Source organism: Equus przewalskii, chromosome 5, assembly GCF_037783145.1.
Source record: "Equus przewalskii isolate Varuska chromosome 5, EquPr2, whole genome shotgun sequence".
Classification (NCBI taxonomy): domain Eukaryota; kingdom Metazoa; phylum Chordata; class Mammalia; order Perissodactyla; family Equidae; genus Equus; species Equus przewalskii.
Genome location: NC_091835.1, coordinates 33,482,553 through 33,499,009, shown reverse-complemented (window position 1 = coordinate 33,499,009; position 16,457 = coordinate 33,482,553). Strand labels below are relative to the sequence as shown.

Here is a 16,457-nt window from a genome sequence, read left to right as displayed (position 1 = left end):
CCTTTCTTCCCACGACAGAGGAGCAGGGCCACCTCCACTGCTTCAGAGCTCACCTCCTCTCACTTTCTCAGCAACCGGCCCAGTTTACTCGCTCCCATATCTTCAGTCTCACTCTCTTCACCAGCACCTTCCTATCAGCATTTAAACAATATCAAGATCCTCTACTTTAAAAGAAAAAGAAATTTCCAACTCCACATGCCCCTCTAGCTTTCTGACCCTGATCCTCTTACCAAATCACTTCAAAATGCTTCCTGCCCTTATTGTCCCCATGCCTCTGCTCCTGCTCTCTTCACTCACCTGTATTCCGGATTCCTTCCCGACACTCGCTCTCAAACTATTCTTGCTAAGATCACCGATGACCTCCACGTCAGTAGATCCAAGGTGACTCTACAGTTCTCACCTTACTTGGCTTCTCAATGGCATTCTGGTAAGTAGCTACTCCCTCCGTGGACACTGTCTTCCCTTGGTGTCCGTAACCTCGTACTCTGCTGGCTTCCCTTCTAGCTCACTGCATCCACTCTCTCTGTCTTTCTGCTTGTTTTATTTTCTGCAGGTGCCTCTTCACCTACCAGACCACTGATCATCGGTACTCCTCTGGTCTAGTCCAAAGCTCTCTTCTCAACCTACACGTCCTCACTGGGCTCTGCCATTGCTTCAGTTAACAACAAATGCTGGTGACTCCCTAATTTATATCTCCAACCCAGACCTCTCTTCTGAGCTCCAGGATCATAAACTCCATTCATCACCTCATCACCGTTACCCTGTGATTGACATGCACCTGAAATGTAACCAAGTCCCCAACTGGATCATCCTCTTCCATTCTCCACAAACAGTACGTCTCCATCTCTGCTGTACCTTGGAATTACCTAAGGAGAGTTTACAAATACTGATGCCCAAGCTCTATCCCCAGAGATTTTATTTTAATTGGTCTGGGTGCAGCCTGGGCATCAAGATTTTTCAAAGCTCCCTCAGTGACTGTAATGTGCAGCTAAGGCTAAGAACCACTGCCCTAAAGCCTAGTGTCCCAAGCATTTCTCACCTTATTCAACAATACCACCATCCCCTCAGGGGTGTAAGCCAGAGGCCGGACATCTCTGACTCTTCCCTCTCTCTCACCACTGACTACCCCACCATCCCCTCTAAGCAATCACAACTTCAGATGATTCATGAAGCTAGGGCTGAGGCAGGCGCAGCGTGTGCTCTCTCTCTCCAATGTAGTATGAAACGGTGAGGCCTGGACATACTCAGCCAGTTCTGGTGTGACTACAAGAAACAAAGCTTACCCAAAAAGAAAGAGCTGAAAGAATCACAGAGAAACAAAGCTGAAGTCCAGATGAACCTTGGCACCAGTGTGGCTAAGGTCCTACTGCTGGATTTTTCAGATACATGAGCCTATAAATTCCCATCATGTTTAAGCCAATTTACACTGCATTTTCTAATGCTAGTGATTAAATGCTCCTAAATGACAGATGCCCTCTCCCCTCATTATACGCTCCTGTGGCACAGTCTGCTACTCTGCAACGTCTGGTGCATCTGGAAGTATTTTTCTCAATGGATATAAACTTGAGATGGGCTAAGACCAGCTCTGTTTTATTCACTACTATATCCCCAGTACCTAACACAATATGTAGCACACAGTAGGCACTTAATAAATAGTTTGTTCAATAAAAGAAAACAGTGGATCAAAAAGTTGGAGCCATTGTCAAGGAACTCTGTGGTCCTTATCAGTCTGACTCAAAGCAGGCTCACTGTGGCAGAAGCCAAATGCTACAGGCAGTCCCAGACATGCAGTCCTTTCTGAGTCCCTGACAACAGAGACATTTCAGGTTACAGACTGATTCCAAAGCGGAGTGCTCAATCCCTAGGTACAACCGAGACCATAATGGGGTTCTAGAAGGACAAGACGCCTAAATACTATGTGAATAGCCATTTTCCCCAGCAAATATTTCTCTCTGTCATCCTCAGCCCTCACAGCACTCCTTCAAGAGTGGCGTAAGACCATGACTGTGCAAGCGGTTTGACAAAGAAAGATGGTCCTTTACCCTTGGTAGGAGACGCAGATATGACTCTTGGCGGAATCATACTCTACCTTTTATGATGTTTACTGTGTAATTCTATTATGTCCCAAGAAACTTTAAGCCTCTGAGGGCAGGTAATAATATGGTGTATCCATCTTTTTTTTAATAATATATATAAAATATAAATATAATATATAATTTATATTATATATTACATATACATATATTTTCTTTTTTTTTTCTGGGAAAGATTCACCCTGAGCTAACATCTGTTGCCAATCTTCCTCTCTATTTGTTCCCTCCTCCCCGAAGCCCGAGTACATAGTTGTATATTCTAGTTGTAAGTCATTCTAGCTCTTCTACGTGAGCCACCACTGCCACAGTGTCCCACAGCATGGCTGCTGACAGACGAGTGGTGTGGTTCTGCACCCGGAAACCAAACCTGGGCTGCCAAAGCAGAGCGTGCCAAACTTTAACCACTAGCCCATCAGGGCTGGCTCTATCCATCTCTGAAGCTCCTTAGCATATGTCCCTGCAAACAGAAGGCACTCGACCAAAATGTCAGAACACACAGACGCACAGACACACATCCCACAAATCTAATTCTGGATATGGAGAATTAGAACCTCTTCTAATTCTGGACATTTCAGTGAGAAACTCTTCTGATTTAACTCATGTTTCAAAGGGGCCAAGAAACTCTAGCTCTGTGAATCACTTCCCAAATCAATTCATTACCTTATTTCTCAGATATCTAGAAGAGCTTTTAATATCAGCATTCAGATGGGAAACATGAATGAATTTTTCAACTCCAGCTTCCTTGGACACTTGAGCAATTGCTAGGGGAATCTTCACAAAAACATCCTCAAAATCGAAATTCCTAGAAGGAAAAAATAGGGATCAGTTAAGAACACCTGACTCAGGATTTCAAAGCTTTCTGTGATCAGCTGGTTTTCATATTATTGCTGGAATTCATAATAGTTAAACTTTTAAAGAGCACTGATTTAACCCAAAGTCAAATGTAATGGTTTTTTTCAATTTTACAGGCCTGCTCCTCATCATTACTGTACATAACATATAGCTTACACTAAGTTATAACCTGAGGCCTCTGAAAAACATCTGGCCGCACTGGTTGGGTGGGGAGGGGAGAAGTGTTGAGGGCGAGAAGGGTAATCACTTCTTACCCCCAGGCCTTTGTTTCTCTTAGGGGAAAAAAGAGAAACTACAAAATCAGTCACCAATTTTAGCCAATAACATTAACTACACGCTCCCTCCGTACAAGGCACTGTGTTAGTCACTACGGAGGACAGAAAGTTGAACAAGACCCTCCAAGCCATTACAGAACTTAAAATATATGATGAGGCAGACACACACAAAAAAACTAAGTCAAACTTTAAAAAGTCCTATCTGCTAAAAACGAGGTGTGAACAAAATGTCATAGAACTACAGGATAAAAACAGTATTTGTGGATAAACAACCCACACAAAGGCTAAAAAGAACTGTTCGAACCGGTACTCATGCCATCTTTGAGTAACAATGTGGAGAACAGATCCAGAATTCTGTCTCCTCGAGGAAAACCAGCGTTCGGTTTATTGAACAGAACAGGGAAAATCCTCCTTCCTCACCTCCTCCCAGCTGGACAGATCCAAGCACAGGACCAGCACTGGTGGTTTTGTCAAGTTAGTGACACCAGACACACTGACACAATCCATACTGGCTTGTTACGGGCAGCTCATCACATTGCTTACTTATACCAGACTCACTGACAACTAAATCCCCTAAGGAGGGCCACAGGGCATGTAAAGGGTCATTCAGTCAAGGCTTATTGATGGACTAACTGAAAACGTCACAACTACAGTGCCTGGCATATTAGGGGCCCAGTGAATGTCTACTGAACCCTAAGACAGCTTACGCAAAGAAGAAACTAGACAGAAAGACTTACTTGGTTTCCCATTCTCGCCCAACGAGATTGATGACCACGTTGCTGTGCTCCACTGCTCTTCGGATAGAATCTTTGTTTCTCCCATTCCACTCCTACAATAGCAGTAGCCAGTCAGATGAAATCATAAGGGACGCCCCCCGGCAATGTACACTTCTGTAGCCCCCAACCAGCAAGTTTCAAAACGGGCCATCTGTTATAGTCAGAACACGGCACCACTTCACACAGGCTCCATTTATTACAACAGAAATCATCGTGAGGTCTCAAACTCCCTGCTGATTCTCTGACTCTTCTGGAGACAAACAGTCCAAAGTACATTTTATTCAGGGAATCAAATGACAGAACTAGAAAAGACACTATTCATTTTTAATGGGGCATATCAATTTGTGTCTACCCAACTGCCCCCGACAAGTGTGTAAAGGAATCCAGTAATCAAGTCTGCCTTCCTGAAAGGTAGCCAAAGAACCAAGGATCATTTGGGAGGTAAACTGACTTTTCATTTTGAGCAGCAATCAGTGACAGACTGAAGATAGGAGGAATGGCTCTTAAAGGCTAACGTTAAATTGGAAACATTCACAACTATTCTCTTATTTCAGATTCGAGAACAACATGAAGCCCTCAGCAGGAGGAGCCAGTTACAACTGATGATGGTGAGTGGGGTACAGGAGACGGTACAGAATAACAGCTTTGGAGTCAGACAGGAAGGCAAATTCCAGTTTGCCACTTACTAACTGTGTACAAATGATCTCTCCAACCTCCATGTAAAATCTGAAAACGCAACCTACCTCACGGGGTGGCCATGAAGATTAAGTGAAATATACACAAAATCTGCAGCACAGTGAGCGACATACTCAACAAAAGAAGCAGCTTGACATATAAAGAGCTAAAAAGTCTTTTTCAGAAAAGATAGTAAGGGTGGGAGAGGAAGAGTGCAAGAAGACTCAGAGTTGAAGAGCTTGAGGCATAACTGCACGAATGGCCCGAGAGCGATGCCTGGGGAGAAGGAATCAAAAGGAAATGAAATTCCCAGGGGTGGGGCCTACGGGGCACATTGAGGTTGGTAAACCAGTGGCCATTCAGACAGCAGTTTCAAACAGACTACAGCAGGGAAATCCGCACCGGTTCTCCCCAGGAGCCCTGCAGGCACAGTGGCAGCACAAAGCTCTGTGGAGAAAGCCTCTCCTGTGCACCATGGAGAAAGACCGTCCTGTACACCGCGGGACCCACTGTAGGACGGGCAGCATCCCCGGCCCTACCTAATCACCCTGTGCAGCTTCCAATCACCGCGACAAACAAAAGGGCCCACACATTTCTAATGACTCCCCTGAAGGGTCTCCCTTCCTCTGCTCCCCCTGCCTCGGCCCACTGGCAACTTGTGGCCTCAAGGAAGAACCTGCAGATTAAAAACTAACAACAGGGATCCTCAGGAAGGATCGCTCTAAGTTAAGTCTATGCCAAGCAAACCAAATTATAAAACACCCTATTTGTGATTTTCTCTGTCTTAGGAGTACTGTCCAAGAGAAACATAACATGAGGCACGTATGTAATTCTGAACTTTCTACTAGCCACATTTAAAAGAATAAAAAGAAATAGGTGAAATTCATTTTAATAATATACTTTATTTAACCCAATATGTAATTTATTCAATGTAATAAATGTGAAAAATTATTAATATATTGAATATTATTTTCTTCATACTAAGGCTTTGAAATCGGGTGTGTATTTTGCACTTCCACACATCTCAATCTAGACCAGTCAGATTCAAGTGCTCAACAGCCACATGCAGCTACTGGCTAGCACACTGGACAGGGCAGGTCTAGAGCAGGGGTCGGCAAGCTATGGCCTACAGGCCAATCTAGCCTGCAGTGTAACTTTGTAAATAAAGTTTTACTGGAACACAGCCACTCCCATTCATTTATACATTGTCCATGGCTGCTCTGGGGCTACAAGAGGATTGTTGAGTAATCGTGACAAAGACCCTACAACCTGCGAAGCCTAAAATATTTACTATCTGGTCCTTTACAGAAGAAATTTGCCGACGGCGAGACTACAGTTTACAACATTGCCCTGTGAATGGCAGATGCCCTTGGTCCACTCAGGGGGGAAAGTGCTACTTCATTATATGACTTTCCCTCCTAAAAATGACCTTAGTAATTTACATCTGTCAACTCCAATAATAAGTAATACAGGCTCTTACCAGAAAGATAATCTGGCCCAGGTCACCCATGGGACGAAGGTGCATGGTGTCATACGTATCACATCGATAGGGTACGATCACCTGTGACCCCATACGTCCTGAAAAAGAATGGATTGAAACAAGGATCAATGTTAACATAATAATATGGATACATTATACAACAGTGATCTGGTAAATATTTGAACTCTAGTATAATATGTGAATTGATACTATGTTTAGCAAAAAGCATATTTTGCCATGTTAGAGATGTCATATCTTTTCAGAGTCCCTATTCTCGTTTTAACGTCCTATATAGAAAGTATGGATGTGCTCAGAATGCACAGCAGACCAAAATTACATAAATCCAAGATAAGAGTAACTTGTAACACTGTTAAAATGAAAACAAAGCTCAGGGTTCTCCTTAGGCAACCCTAATAAATGGCGTCGGAGTGTATTAAACTCAGGGACTTCACTCACCGAGGTGATTGACCACATATCGGCCCAGGAATCCTGTTGCTCCAAACACAGTGGCCACGACCCCACTGACTGAGGAGCGCCCACCTTTCCCATGAGGAATGAGTGCATGATGAAGCTGGCGCTGGGGGGGCCCGTGAAACACGGATGTGACTATTGCAGTAAGAGAAGAACCTTAAACAAAACCCCAGAAGACACAAAAATGGCAAATGTTAATATAAAAGTGACTACGAATACAAAGAGTTTCTTTTCCTAGAAACCTGTGACGTCATTTTGCTATCAGTATTTTCATTTACTGAGGTTGAAGTTTAAATTTAACTTTTAAATTGAAAGTTATAATTCAAGTGCCAGCAGCAATAATAAACACAAACTATTACAACAAAGAATCCATAGGATAGAATATACAAAAGTGAGAAAGTAAACTCCCTGCCCCATAGGATATAATTTACCTAGGGAGATAAATCACATTTAAAAAACAGTAAACAGTAACAAATTAAGAGAATATAAACTCCACAGTAAAACAAACTGAGAGAATGCAAAGTAAGGGGGCAACACGTTAGATAATCATGAGAAAAGATTCCTAAAGTGTCTTGAGAAAGGTTTTAATGAGTAATAACAGAAAGAACAGATTTTCATGTGAAACATATAACACATATAGCAACGTAGAGGTGGGAATGAGGACACCTTGTGCAGGGAACAGCAAAAGACTTACCCGGAACAGACTCTGAACCTGATGATGAATGAAAAAGTTGATGATAAGGATTGGAGGCCAAGGGGAGTTAGTAGAGAACATTTTTCAAAAAAAAAATGAAGCTCAAACTTAATATCAAACTAATGAAAATCATCAAAAGTAGGTAAGTAAGTTAGTAAGAAAGTCAGTCTGTGTCTGTTTTCCAGGGATGACTTTCCAGTGGCACTCTGCCCAGAAACCAGTGTTTTTCCCTCTCCAAAAGTATAGAACTGGAGAAAAAGCCTAGCTTACCAAATAGTTACTGCAACCGGAGATTAAAAACAAACAATGCCGATCAGACACATAATACAAAAATAATACCATCATAATAACAGCTAAACTTACAAAGGCACCTGGCATTGTTCGAAGTGCGTCATAGGTATTATCTTATTTAAATGCTATCTCTATTGCCAATTTACAGATGAAGAAACTAAGGCTCAGAGATGTTAAGTGACTAGCCCAAAGAGCCAGCAAAGGAGAATGAAAAGCAGCTGACAGAGATAAGAAAATGGTATCCAGAGGCCAGATGAAGAAAGTGACTGATGGAGAGTAGTTAACTCTACGAGATGCTGCTGAAAAGTGAAGTAGGATAAGGACACAGAACCACAGGATCTAGAAAATGTTGGTTCTAAACGGCCTTAACAAGAGTATTTTACGTATTTTTATTCCACTGAATGGAAGCCTGACTAGAGCAGGCAAAAGGGAGAATGTGAGGCAAGAGTGGTAAGAGGAGGATCAAAAATCCTTCTCAACGGGCCGGCCCCGTGGCGTAGTGGGTGAGTTCAGCGCACTGTGCCTCAGTGAGCTGGGTTCATGGGTCTGGACCCCGGGCGTGATCTATACCACTCATTAGCCATGCTGTGGCAGCAACTCATGTACACGACAGAGGAAGACTGGCACAGATGTTACCTCAGGGACAACCTTACTCAAGCAAAAAGAGGAAGACTGACAACAGATATTAGCTCAGGGGGAATCCTCCCCTGCCAAAAAAAGAGATAGGATGTACAAAGGGACAAAGAAAAAGGGGATTAGAGGAAAACGAGGACAAGGAAATTTTTTTTTTAATATGAGATATTGTAACATTTTTAGATGCCGATGGAAATGACCCAATAGAGGGGAAAAATAAATGACTCAGGAGAGGGAATGAATAGGTAAGAGAGGGTGGGATCGAATGCAAAGTGAAGGAACTGGCCTTCGATCAGAACAGGAGGAGCTCACCCACTGCATCAGGAGGGAAGGCAGAGAATTACCACCGGTCAGCCATTAGATTTCTAGGGGGAAAAAGAGACCATTCCCATCTGGTTCCTTTGATTTCTTTCTACAGCTGAGAATGAGACAGAAGCACATGTTAGAAGTTTTAGGAGACTGGTGATATTAAATAATCATTATGGAGAAAGGGAAAGTGAATTTCCTAAGAAAATGTAGTGCTGAAAATCTCTTCAGATTTCTATTCATGAATTTAAAATAAGGCCGGTTAGTTAGTCTGGAGTGTTCCCTGGCTCCGTCCTCTCCACTGCTCACAGGCAGGCAGGAACTAGTGGAAAGCTTGGTTTCATCAGTGTTGGGGTTTTTTAAACGACAAAGGCAGACAGGCTGGGGATTTGAGAATGTATGAAAGGGAATGATTAGAACGATGAGTAAGGAAGTAAGAGTATGTAATGAAGGACAGAATCAATGAAATGGGAAGAATTAGTAGAGTCAAAGAATTAATACCTCACAAGATTGTTACAAGGATTAGAGTAAATGCACGAAAAGCATTTAGCACGTTACCTAGCACTCATTAAGCATTCCATGAATAATAGTTGCCTTCGTTTATTATTACTTCAAAATTCTTCAGAGGTAATGTTACACTAAGCCACATGGTTATTTGTTTTTTCAATGATTATGGGCCAAGTATTATCCTAGAAACTGTGGATAGAGCAGTAAAAAAGTCCCTGGCCTCACGGAGCTAACCTTTTTAGAGGGTTGCTATGAGAATTAGTAATACAAGGGCAAGGACCTCTCACAGTGCCTCACACACAGTAGGTGCTCAACAAATAGAAGTTACTACCCTCTTTGGCTCCAGCCTCTCCATTTCCTCTATTTATTATGAACATCATTAGGAGAGCAATATTCTTTATTCCTTATGTTCCTCTGCTCAAAAACTCACATTGCTTTTCTAGCCTCTCTTGGTGAGCGGAAGAGCAAATGTAGGTTCTCAATTTAAGGACCATGACAGCAGATCCAATAAGAATAAAACGCAACATGAACAACTCTTAGACAAATCCTAAGCTATCTTTTCCTCTTCTCCCCTTTCCTTTCCGCCAAGCTCCTGATTCTTCTCCACCCTCGCTCCCCAGGCCCCAGCGCCTCGACCCAACGCACTCCACATCTGTAGAGATGCTTTTGATTTAGAAAGTGCTTTCATATCTATTACTTCATTTAATCTTTTCAGGAACTCTTTCACGTTGTGGTATTATCATTTCCATTGTGCCAGGAAGAATCTGAAGTCGAGAACAATTAAGGGTTTGCACAAGGTCATAAAGTCGATCCATGAAGAACGTTCTCTCCACTTTTCTCCATTCCTTTCAGATCCCACGCGCCCCCCACCCCCTGCCCGCCACACACAAATATTTAGCATAACCCCAAATCCCACAACCCTATCAGAACTCCGATTCTCTCGATCCTTCACAAGTCCCCCCACTTTCTCCCCTTGCCGTTGCTCACGTCCTCTCAGCGCAGACCCCGTTCCAAGCGCACAATTTGATATGTGAGCCGGGGAGCTCACTGCAAAAACTGCAGCAGCAGCTCCGGACCCAGAAAGACCAAGGCGCCCAGGGAGACGGCGTGGCCGCTGCAGCACGGCGCCACTACCCGAACTGTAGATCCCCCTCTCGGAATCGCGATCGGAGGCAGCTGTTCCCGGTGACACTTACGTGACATTGGCAGGGCCCGGAGAATCCTGGGGTGAACGGTGGCCGCCATCTTCTCCCACAATCCCCCACCGCCGGCTCTCCGGCCAACTACGGCTGCTAAGCTGGGTCAAAAGTAATCGTCTACGTCTGTCTGCGCAGGCGCTCACCAGGAAAAGAAGAGGTGGGTCAGAGAGACGGGTGGAGTGCAGCGACCAAGAGAGCTGCGGGGAAAGACGCTGCAAGGCGGAAGCCGGGGAAAGGGAAGGAGACGAGGAAGAAGGGAAATAGAAAGAAGAGACTCTTGGGGTCGGAATTCCAGATCTGGAATGGACCGTAAAGATAATCTCGTTGCCGAGGAACCTGAAGTTCAGAGTCAGCCAGTAACTGACTCAAGGGCGTACGAAATGGCAGAACCCGAGCTGCAGGAGCCCAGCTCTGCTCACTCTCGGTTCATTGTTCCCTGAAAATGTCAGAGAGGGCAGCCTTGGTGAGACCCGGGGAGGGTGAGGGCGTGGCCCCTGAACTCGGGAAGTTCCTTAAGGAGAGAACCGGGACCCAGGGGAGAGGGTGTACAAGAAAGCGAGGAAGAGAAGTAGAAATGAGGATGTGCACGTCGAGCTCGCCAGGCACCCTCCCTCTTCGGGCCTTTGCTCTTGGTGTTCCCTTTTCCTGACATGCTCACTCGGATGTCTCCACCAGCTCAAGTCTCTGCTTGCAAATGACCTCCTTTGCAGAGAAGACTTCTCTGAGGTCTTCTCCAAGGTGGTCATCATTGCATCTGTCTGTCTGTTACTCCTATTACTTATCACCACCTCATATATGAATACAGCGATTCTTAACTGGCAGTGCGATTCATGAGTGGACTTGAGCAAGTCTGTGACCCTCCTCAAATGTTATGTAAAACTTAGTGAGCCTGGTGCCGTGTGTACATTTTTGTAAGAAGAAACTCAAGATGGCTCTCTAGAGCAATGGTTTGTAATTTTTTTCAACTGTGGACCCCTTTGAGAATCTGCATTGTCCTAGAAAGAAGTATCTAGAGCCTGAGGAGATTCCAAAAAGATTAGGCTGAACCCTTGCATTATTAAATAGTTCATTTTGGTCAACCTCTCAAGATCCCTGAGTAGGAGACAGCAACCAGCAACCTGGCCTGAGACATCTACCTTGGGCTTATCAGAAAACAAACTACTTTGGGGGATCCTTCTAGACGTGGTAATTCTTTCAGTGCTTTTTGTTTTCGGGAAGAAAGGAGTGTGCCTTGCTGGAGTGGACAAAAGAACTGTAGTGAGTAGAGATTACCTATTATTGGGCATGTCGGATTGGCTGTTCCCACTCCACCCCACCCCTACTGTTTACTCACGTGCCACCTACCGAACTGAATTGGAAGAGTTAAGAAACTCTTGAAATTTTATCAGTTTAATAATGCTATATTGTCTTATGTTTCTTGGTCTCATCCTATGTTCACTAGGCACTTAAAATTTGCTGTTTGATTCTGGGGTCGGTGTGAACATAAACATACTTTCTTGGTTCAGATAAATTGACGGGCTTCATTATCATCAGCAACCTCCTAACACCTGCGTCACCTTGCCAATTAGGTTATTTTACATGTCCAAGTCAAACACTGCCTCATGTTCTCAATATTAGTTTCAGGGTGGCATGGTATAGTTGAAAGAGCACCGAGTTGAAACTCAGAATGTTCCATCCAGTCCTAGTTCTACCCGTTAATAGTTGTGACCTGGGCAAGCTTGTACGCCTGTCTACCAGGGAAAATAATACCTGCCCTGTTACTTCAAAAGATTATTGTGAGGATCAGATGACATAAGGGAATGAAGGTGCTTGGTCAACTGCAAAGTGCTGTCAGTGTGTCCAGCAGTCCTCCCGTATCCACGGGGGATAGCCACGATCCAAGACCCCCAGGGGATGCCTGAAACCACGGAGTACCAAACTCTGTATATCCCGTATTCTTTCCTATACATGCACTTCTGAGACACAGTTTAATTTATAAATTAAGCAGTGAGAGATTAACAACAATAACTAATAATAAAATAGAACGACTATAAGAATATACTGTAATAAAAGTTATGTGAATGTGATCTCTCTCAAAATACTTATACAAATATAATGCCTTTTCCATCTTAACTAAGCACTTGCCATGCGCTGTGGCCATAAATGTTGCAGTTGGAGGTGCAACAGCAAAACTAGCACGAATTTCTTTTTCCTTCTTCACGATTTCACAGAAGATTTGCTCTTACTGTAGATCTTAGCAACCTCAGCATATGATTTTTTTGCTTTCCTTACTAAGTTAAGAACTTTCACCTTTTCACTTAAAGGAAGCACTTTAGGGCATCTTTTTAGCATAACCGAATTGCCAGCATCACCACTATTGCACTTTGGGGCCATTATTAAGTAAAGTAAGAGTTACTTGAACACCAGCACTGAAAGACCATGACAGGCGATCTGATAACTTAGCTACTAAGTGGCTAAGGGCGGGGAGCACATACAGCGTGGATACAGTGGACAAAGGGATGATTAACGTCCAGGGCAAGACAGAGCAGGGTGGTGCAAGATTTCATGATGTACTCAGAACGATGCACAATTTAAAACTATGAATTGTTTATTTTTTGAATTTTCTATTTAATATTTTCGGACTGCCGTTGACCACAGGCACCTGCAACCATGGAAAGCAAAACCAAGGATAAGGGAGACTGCTGTACCTGTAGTTTATTCAAATACCACTGAAGTATCAAAATCATAGACTGTTAGAGCTGGAAGGGATTGTAAGAACACAGCAAGCCCAATTTTTTTATTTTAAAGAGGAAGAAACTGAGACCTAACATAAAAGATCATCAATACATAAATAACCTCGTTGAAGGAATCCTGTAATAAATCAGTCACTTTTGAAATTCATTAACAATTTTAATCTTATGGCCTTGGTCAGAGATTCTTTTTGCTTCATGGAAACTATGTATTAGTCCTATATTTAATCATTCATTAATAGTACTTAAGGTACATTGCCGAATAGAATGTACTGGCAGTAAAGTTCTCCTCAAGCCTAGACATTGCCAACCAAATGCCTCTTGGTCTCATTTATTCCGGTACAGTTCCTCAGGGCGAGGCATTGCGGAGGATGGGTTAGTGTTACTGCATCTCTGACACCTAAGATGAATTATAACCCAGAGATGGTCAGTTGAGGCAAAATATCCCCAGTTTTTTTTTTTTTTTTTTTTTTTTACAAAAGGTAGGATGCTTGTGATTAAGAAGAATCCAGAGTGGATCCCACAAAACGAAGTGATTCCATGGGCTTTGCATAAAAAATTTAGTAGACTCTCAATTCTTTTATTTCTTGCTCTCTGCACCCATCTAGATTTGTTAATACATAATACTTACTCTGCTGTTTTAAGTGGAATCCACTGGCAAAATTTCCCCCTCCCATATTCCTTACCTAAATTAGACACTTAAGAAAATTAATCCGGAGAAAGCAAGCCCAGTCCTTCCAAACTAAGCATCAGAGACCTGGAGTGTTTCTTCACCCCTCCCTTTGTCCTTTGAGGACTCAATTTCTGGTAGCCTCACCATGGTTGCTATAGAGACGATGATATCACCAGTGTGATTCTGATGTCACTCTCCATTCCCAACAAGGAGGAGGTACATGGAAGGCTGGGGGAGGAAACAAGATCTTGAGCTGAGCACGAACATCTTCATTGACTTTCAAAGTATATTCTGGAGTCTTCTGTGGTTCACTATTCCAGTGCTACAGAGGTAGGAGATTCCACTGGACTGATGAAACAGCCCATTTTCTGATCCTCTGTGGTTAAAAGGGAGAATTCAGTGACAAGTGATGAGTAACTTTTACTGTTCAACTCAGCCTCCCTCTTTGCCCACTCAATTTTAATTTTACATAAGAGTCTTCTGGAGATAAATGAGCCTCTCCTTTAGCAGCATTACAGCTAAACCTACCTGTCTTTGCTGCTGAAGTTTGAATTTTGTTGTAGATTGGCCAGATCTCCGTGGGCATCGTTTTGGGGAAATGAGGGGGTGTTACTCCCTGCTTCCGAGTTTGAAGATGAGACTGGAAGCTTGGCTATCTGCTGACTTTTCCTCTTCATTACGTGGCTATTCCAAAAGCTTTTTTCTTTCCAGTGCTCTGATAGCAAAATCAGACTGGTAGAGCTCTGAGTACTGATTCTCATCCACTTTCATCCTCTGTTATTTCTGAAGTTTTGGCTAGACAACAGAGAACTGGGAAAAGGCAAGTTATATATAGCTGTGGGGAGAAGGTGTCGGTGCTAATGGAGCGCTAGAGGACGAGGCTGTTATTAAGGGAAAGTGAAAATAGAGGAGATTCACAGGAAAGCTTAACAGCAAGTGGTCACTGGGATACGCACACACACACTTCTGGTCCTTATTTAAACAAAATCGATTGAGATTAATTTCATCAACAACCAAATGTATTGCCTACAATGCACCAGGCACTTAAGAGAAAGAGAGTGAGAGAGAAAACGAGAATAGGTATAATAGAATATATTCTTCCTTTTTAAAACTAGTAATAAAACCTGGTTGAATAAACTTCGAAACTTGATCAGATATATATCAACCCCACAAGTCCTTCATTTATGCTTCCTGTAATTTGAGCTTTTCTGTAAGTTTAGGAACCTTGAGCAAAGAGGAGCCTCTTGCTTATGATAAATACAGGAGAAAATGTCTTGCGATGGAGCTCTGGTCTAGGATGCAGCAACCGTAACTGAACTCCTGAGTTGATGCCCTCCCTGGCTGGCATTCATGATTGGCACTACTCCTCAGTTACTATTATATCATATTGACATTTTTAAGGAAGATTTTGGGTCAGTCTTTGTACTGGCCACAGGATCCCTCTATTGGCCATAGAAAAATTTCACAGCCTCCAGGATGTTAACCTTCAGAGCTGTAATATTTAAAGGACTACATTCACTTGTTTTAATATTCCCTTTCTGGGCCTCAATTTTCTAATCTGTAAAATGAGAATGTTAGAATAAGTGGCTTCTAAGGTCCATTTATCTTTACTTTGTATATCCTTAGCATTCTTTCTTCATGAAATTTAATAGATATCACAAAGCATCCTTTTTTTCTTTCATTTTCCACCCCAACTCCAGGATATTATTCACCAACTTTTAAGTTAAGAAATTTATCCATTCATTGGCTCCATTCAACTCTTTAGATTTTCCTTCCCTCTTTTCCGTTTCATTATAGGAAATATATAGACATTAAGACACCTACATATCATTATCACCAAAAGGTATTCAAGTACCTCTTTATATATACTATTAGCTAGGACAGTTTAGTGAGTTTAAAGTCTAAAGCAAGCTTCACAGATACAGATAAATGTGCATAAGACATAGAAAATAGAATGAAAACGTTAGGACATATGTAAGTGGAAGTGTTTGCTGGTAGATTTGACTAATGAATGTACTTTCGGTTTATGGAAGAAGTACCAGAGCAGTTTTGAGCTGTTCATTTATTTGTGTTGTTGGGATAGGAAGAGGACTGTTAACAATCATTGCATAAGTGTTTACACCTCGGGTAAGGCTCTGCGGTGAACTTGTCCCCCAAGGAGCCAAGCTTCAAGAGAGCCTGAATGTACAGCTTACCACCGGGGCAAACTGAGCAAGCCATTTCTTTTTTGTTTTAAGATTCTCCAACTTAAGAAAGAAAGAAAAATTGAACTACCTAGAATTAGAAATGGGCAGTATTCATGTATTCATTCTTTCAGGTGACAATTATTAAGCACCAGCTTTAAGATACTAGCTTTTTGAGGGATACCCAGATGAGCAAGAAAATGCATCTCCCTCATGAAGCCATCTAATAAATGAGATGAAATATACATGAGCAATTAAAATACTAGATATGATGTAAAGGTTGAAACAAAATAAGGTGGACACTTAAATGAGGGAGAAATCTCATTCAATTAGGTATTTACCATCTATTTCATGGATAGGATAATCTTTGACCCAGGCTATGAAGTAAGAGTCAGGGAGCTATTAGGGGGCTGGGTAGATATTCCAAGATGAGAGCACAATGCCTTAATGTCTTCTATTTAAATGTCTTAGTAGAGGTAGCATATGGAAGATAATTGATCTGGAAGCTGGTTTTAATATTAATTATGAATTCCCTTTATAACAAGAGGGTGCATATTTCTTTCACGTCTTCAAAGGAATTCTTACAAAGTGTTTTGAGATCCACGAGTTCAGGGCATTTA

At 42.5% G+C, this 16,457-nt stretch overlaps 2 protein-coding genes across 7 annotated transcripts in view; one reads left to right on the top strand and one right to left on the bottom strand.

The window, feature by feature from the left end:
* NDUFA9 (NADH:ubiquinone oxidoreductase subunit A9) overlaps positions 1 to 10,383 on the bottom strand; it is a 25,789-nt gene extending 15,406 nt beyond the window's left edge. Inside the window, exons 1-5 of one of the 2 annotated variants that reach the window (XM_008530551.2) lie at positions 10,250 to 10,383; positions 6,608 to 6,778; positions 6,152 to 6,249; positions 3,958 to 4,049; positions 2,754 to 2,895 (exon numbers count right to left, since the gene is read on the bottom strand). In XM_008530551.2, the coding sequence (XP_008528773.1) occupies positions 2,754 to 2,895; positions 3,958 to 4,049; positions 6,152 to 6,249; positions 6,608 to 6,778; positions 10,250 to 10,298 (552 nt within the window). In that variant the 5' untranslated portion in view covers positions 10,299 to 10,383. Of the gene's footprint in view, positions 1 to 2,753; positions 2,896 to 3,957; positions 4,050 to 6,151; positions 6,250 to 6,607; positions 6,779 to 8,552 lie in introns of both variants that reach the window. The other variant, XM_070620546.1, reaches the window with a different exon arrangement.
* The window catches only part of AKAP3 (A-kinase anchoring protein 3), a 25,599-nt gene continuing 19,518 nt past the window's right edge, over positions 10,377 to 16,457 (top strand). Inside the window, exon 1 of one of the 5 annotated variants that reach the window (XM_008530547.2) lies at positions 10,377 to 10,715. In XM_008530547.2, coding sequence (XP_008528769.2) covers positions 10,695 to 10,715 — 21 coding nt within the window. In that variant the 5' untranslated portion in view covers positions 10,377 to 10,694. Of the gene's footprint in view, positions 11,510 to 13,810; positions 13,985 to 16,457 lie in introns of those variants that run through there. The other 4 variants (XM_070620544.1, XM_008530549.2, XM_008530550.2 and 1 more) reach the window with 4 other exon arrangements.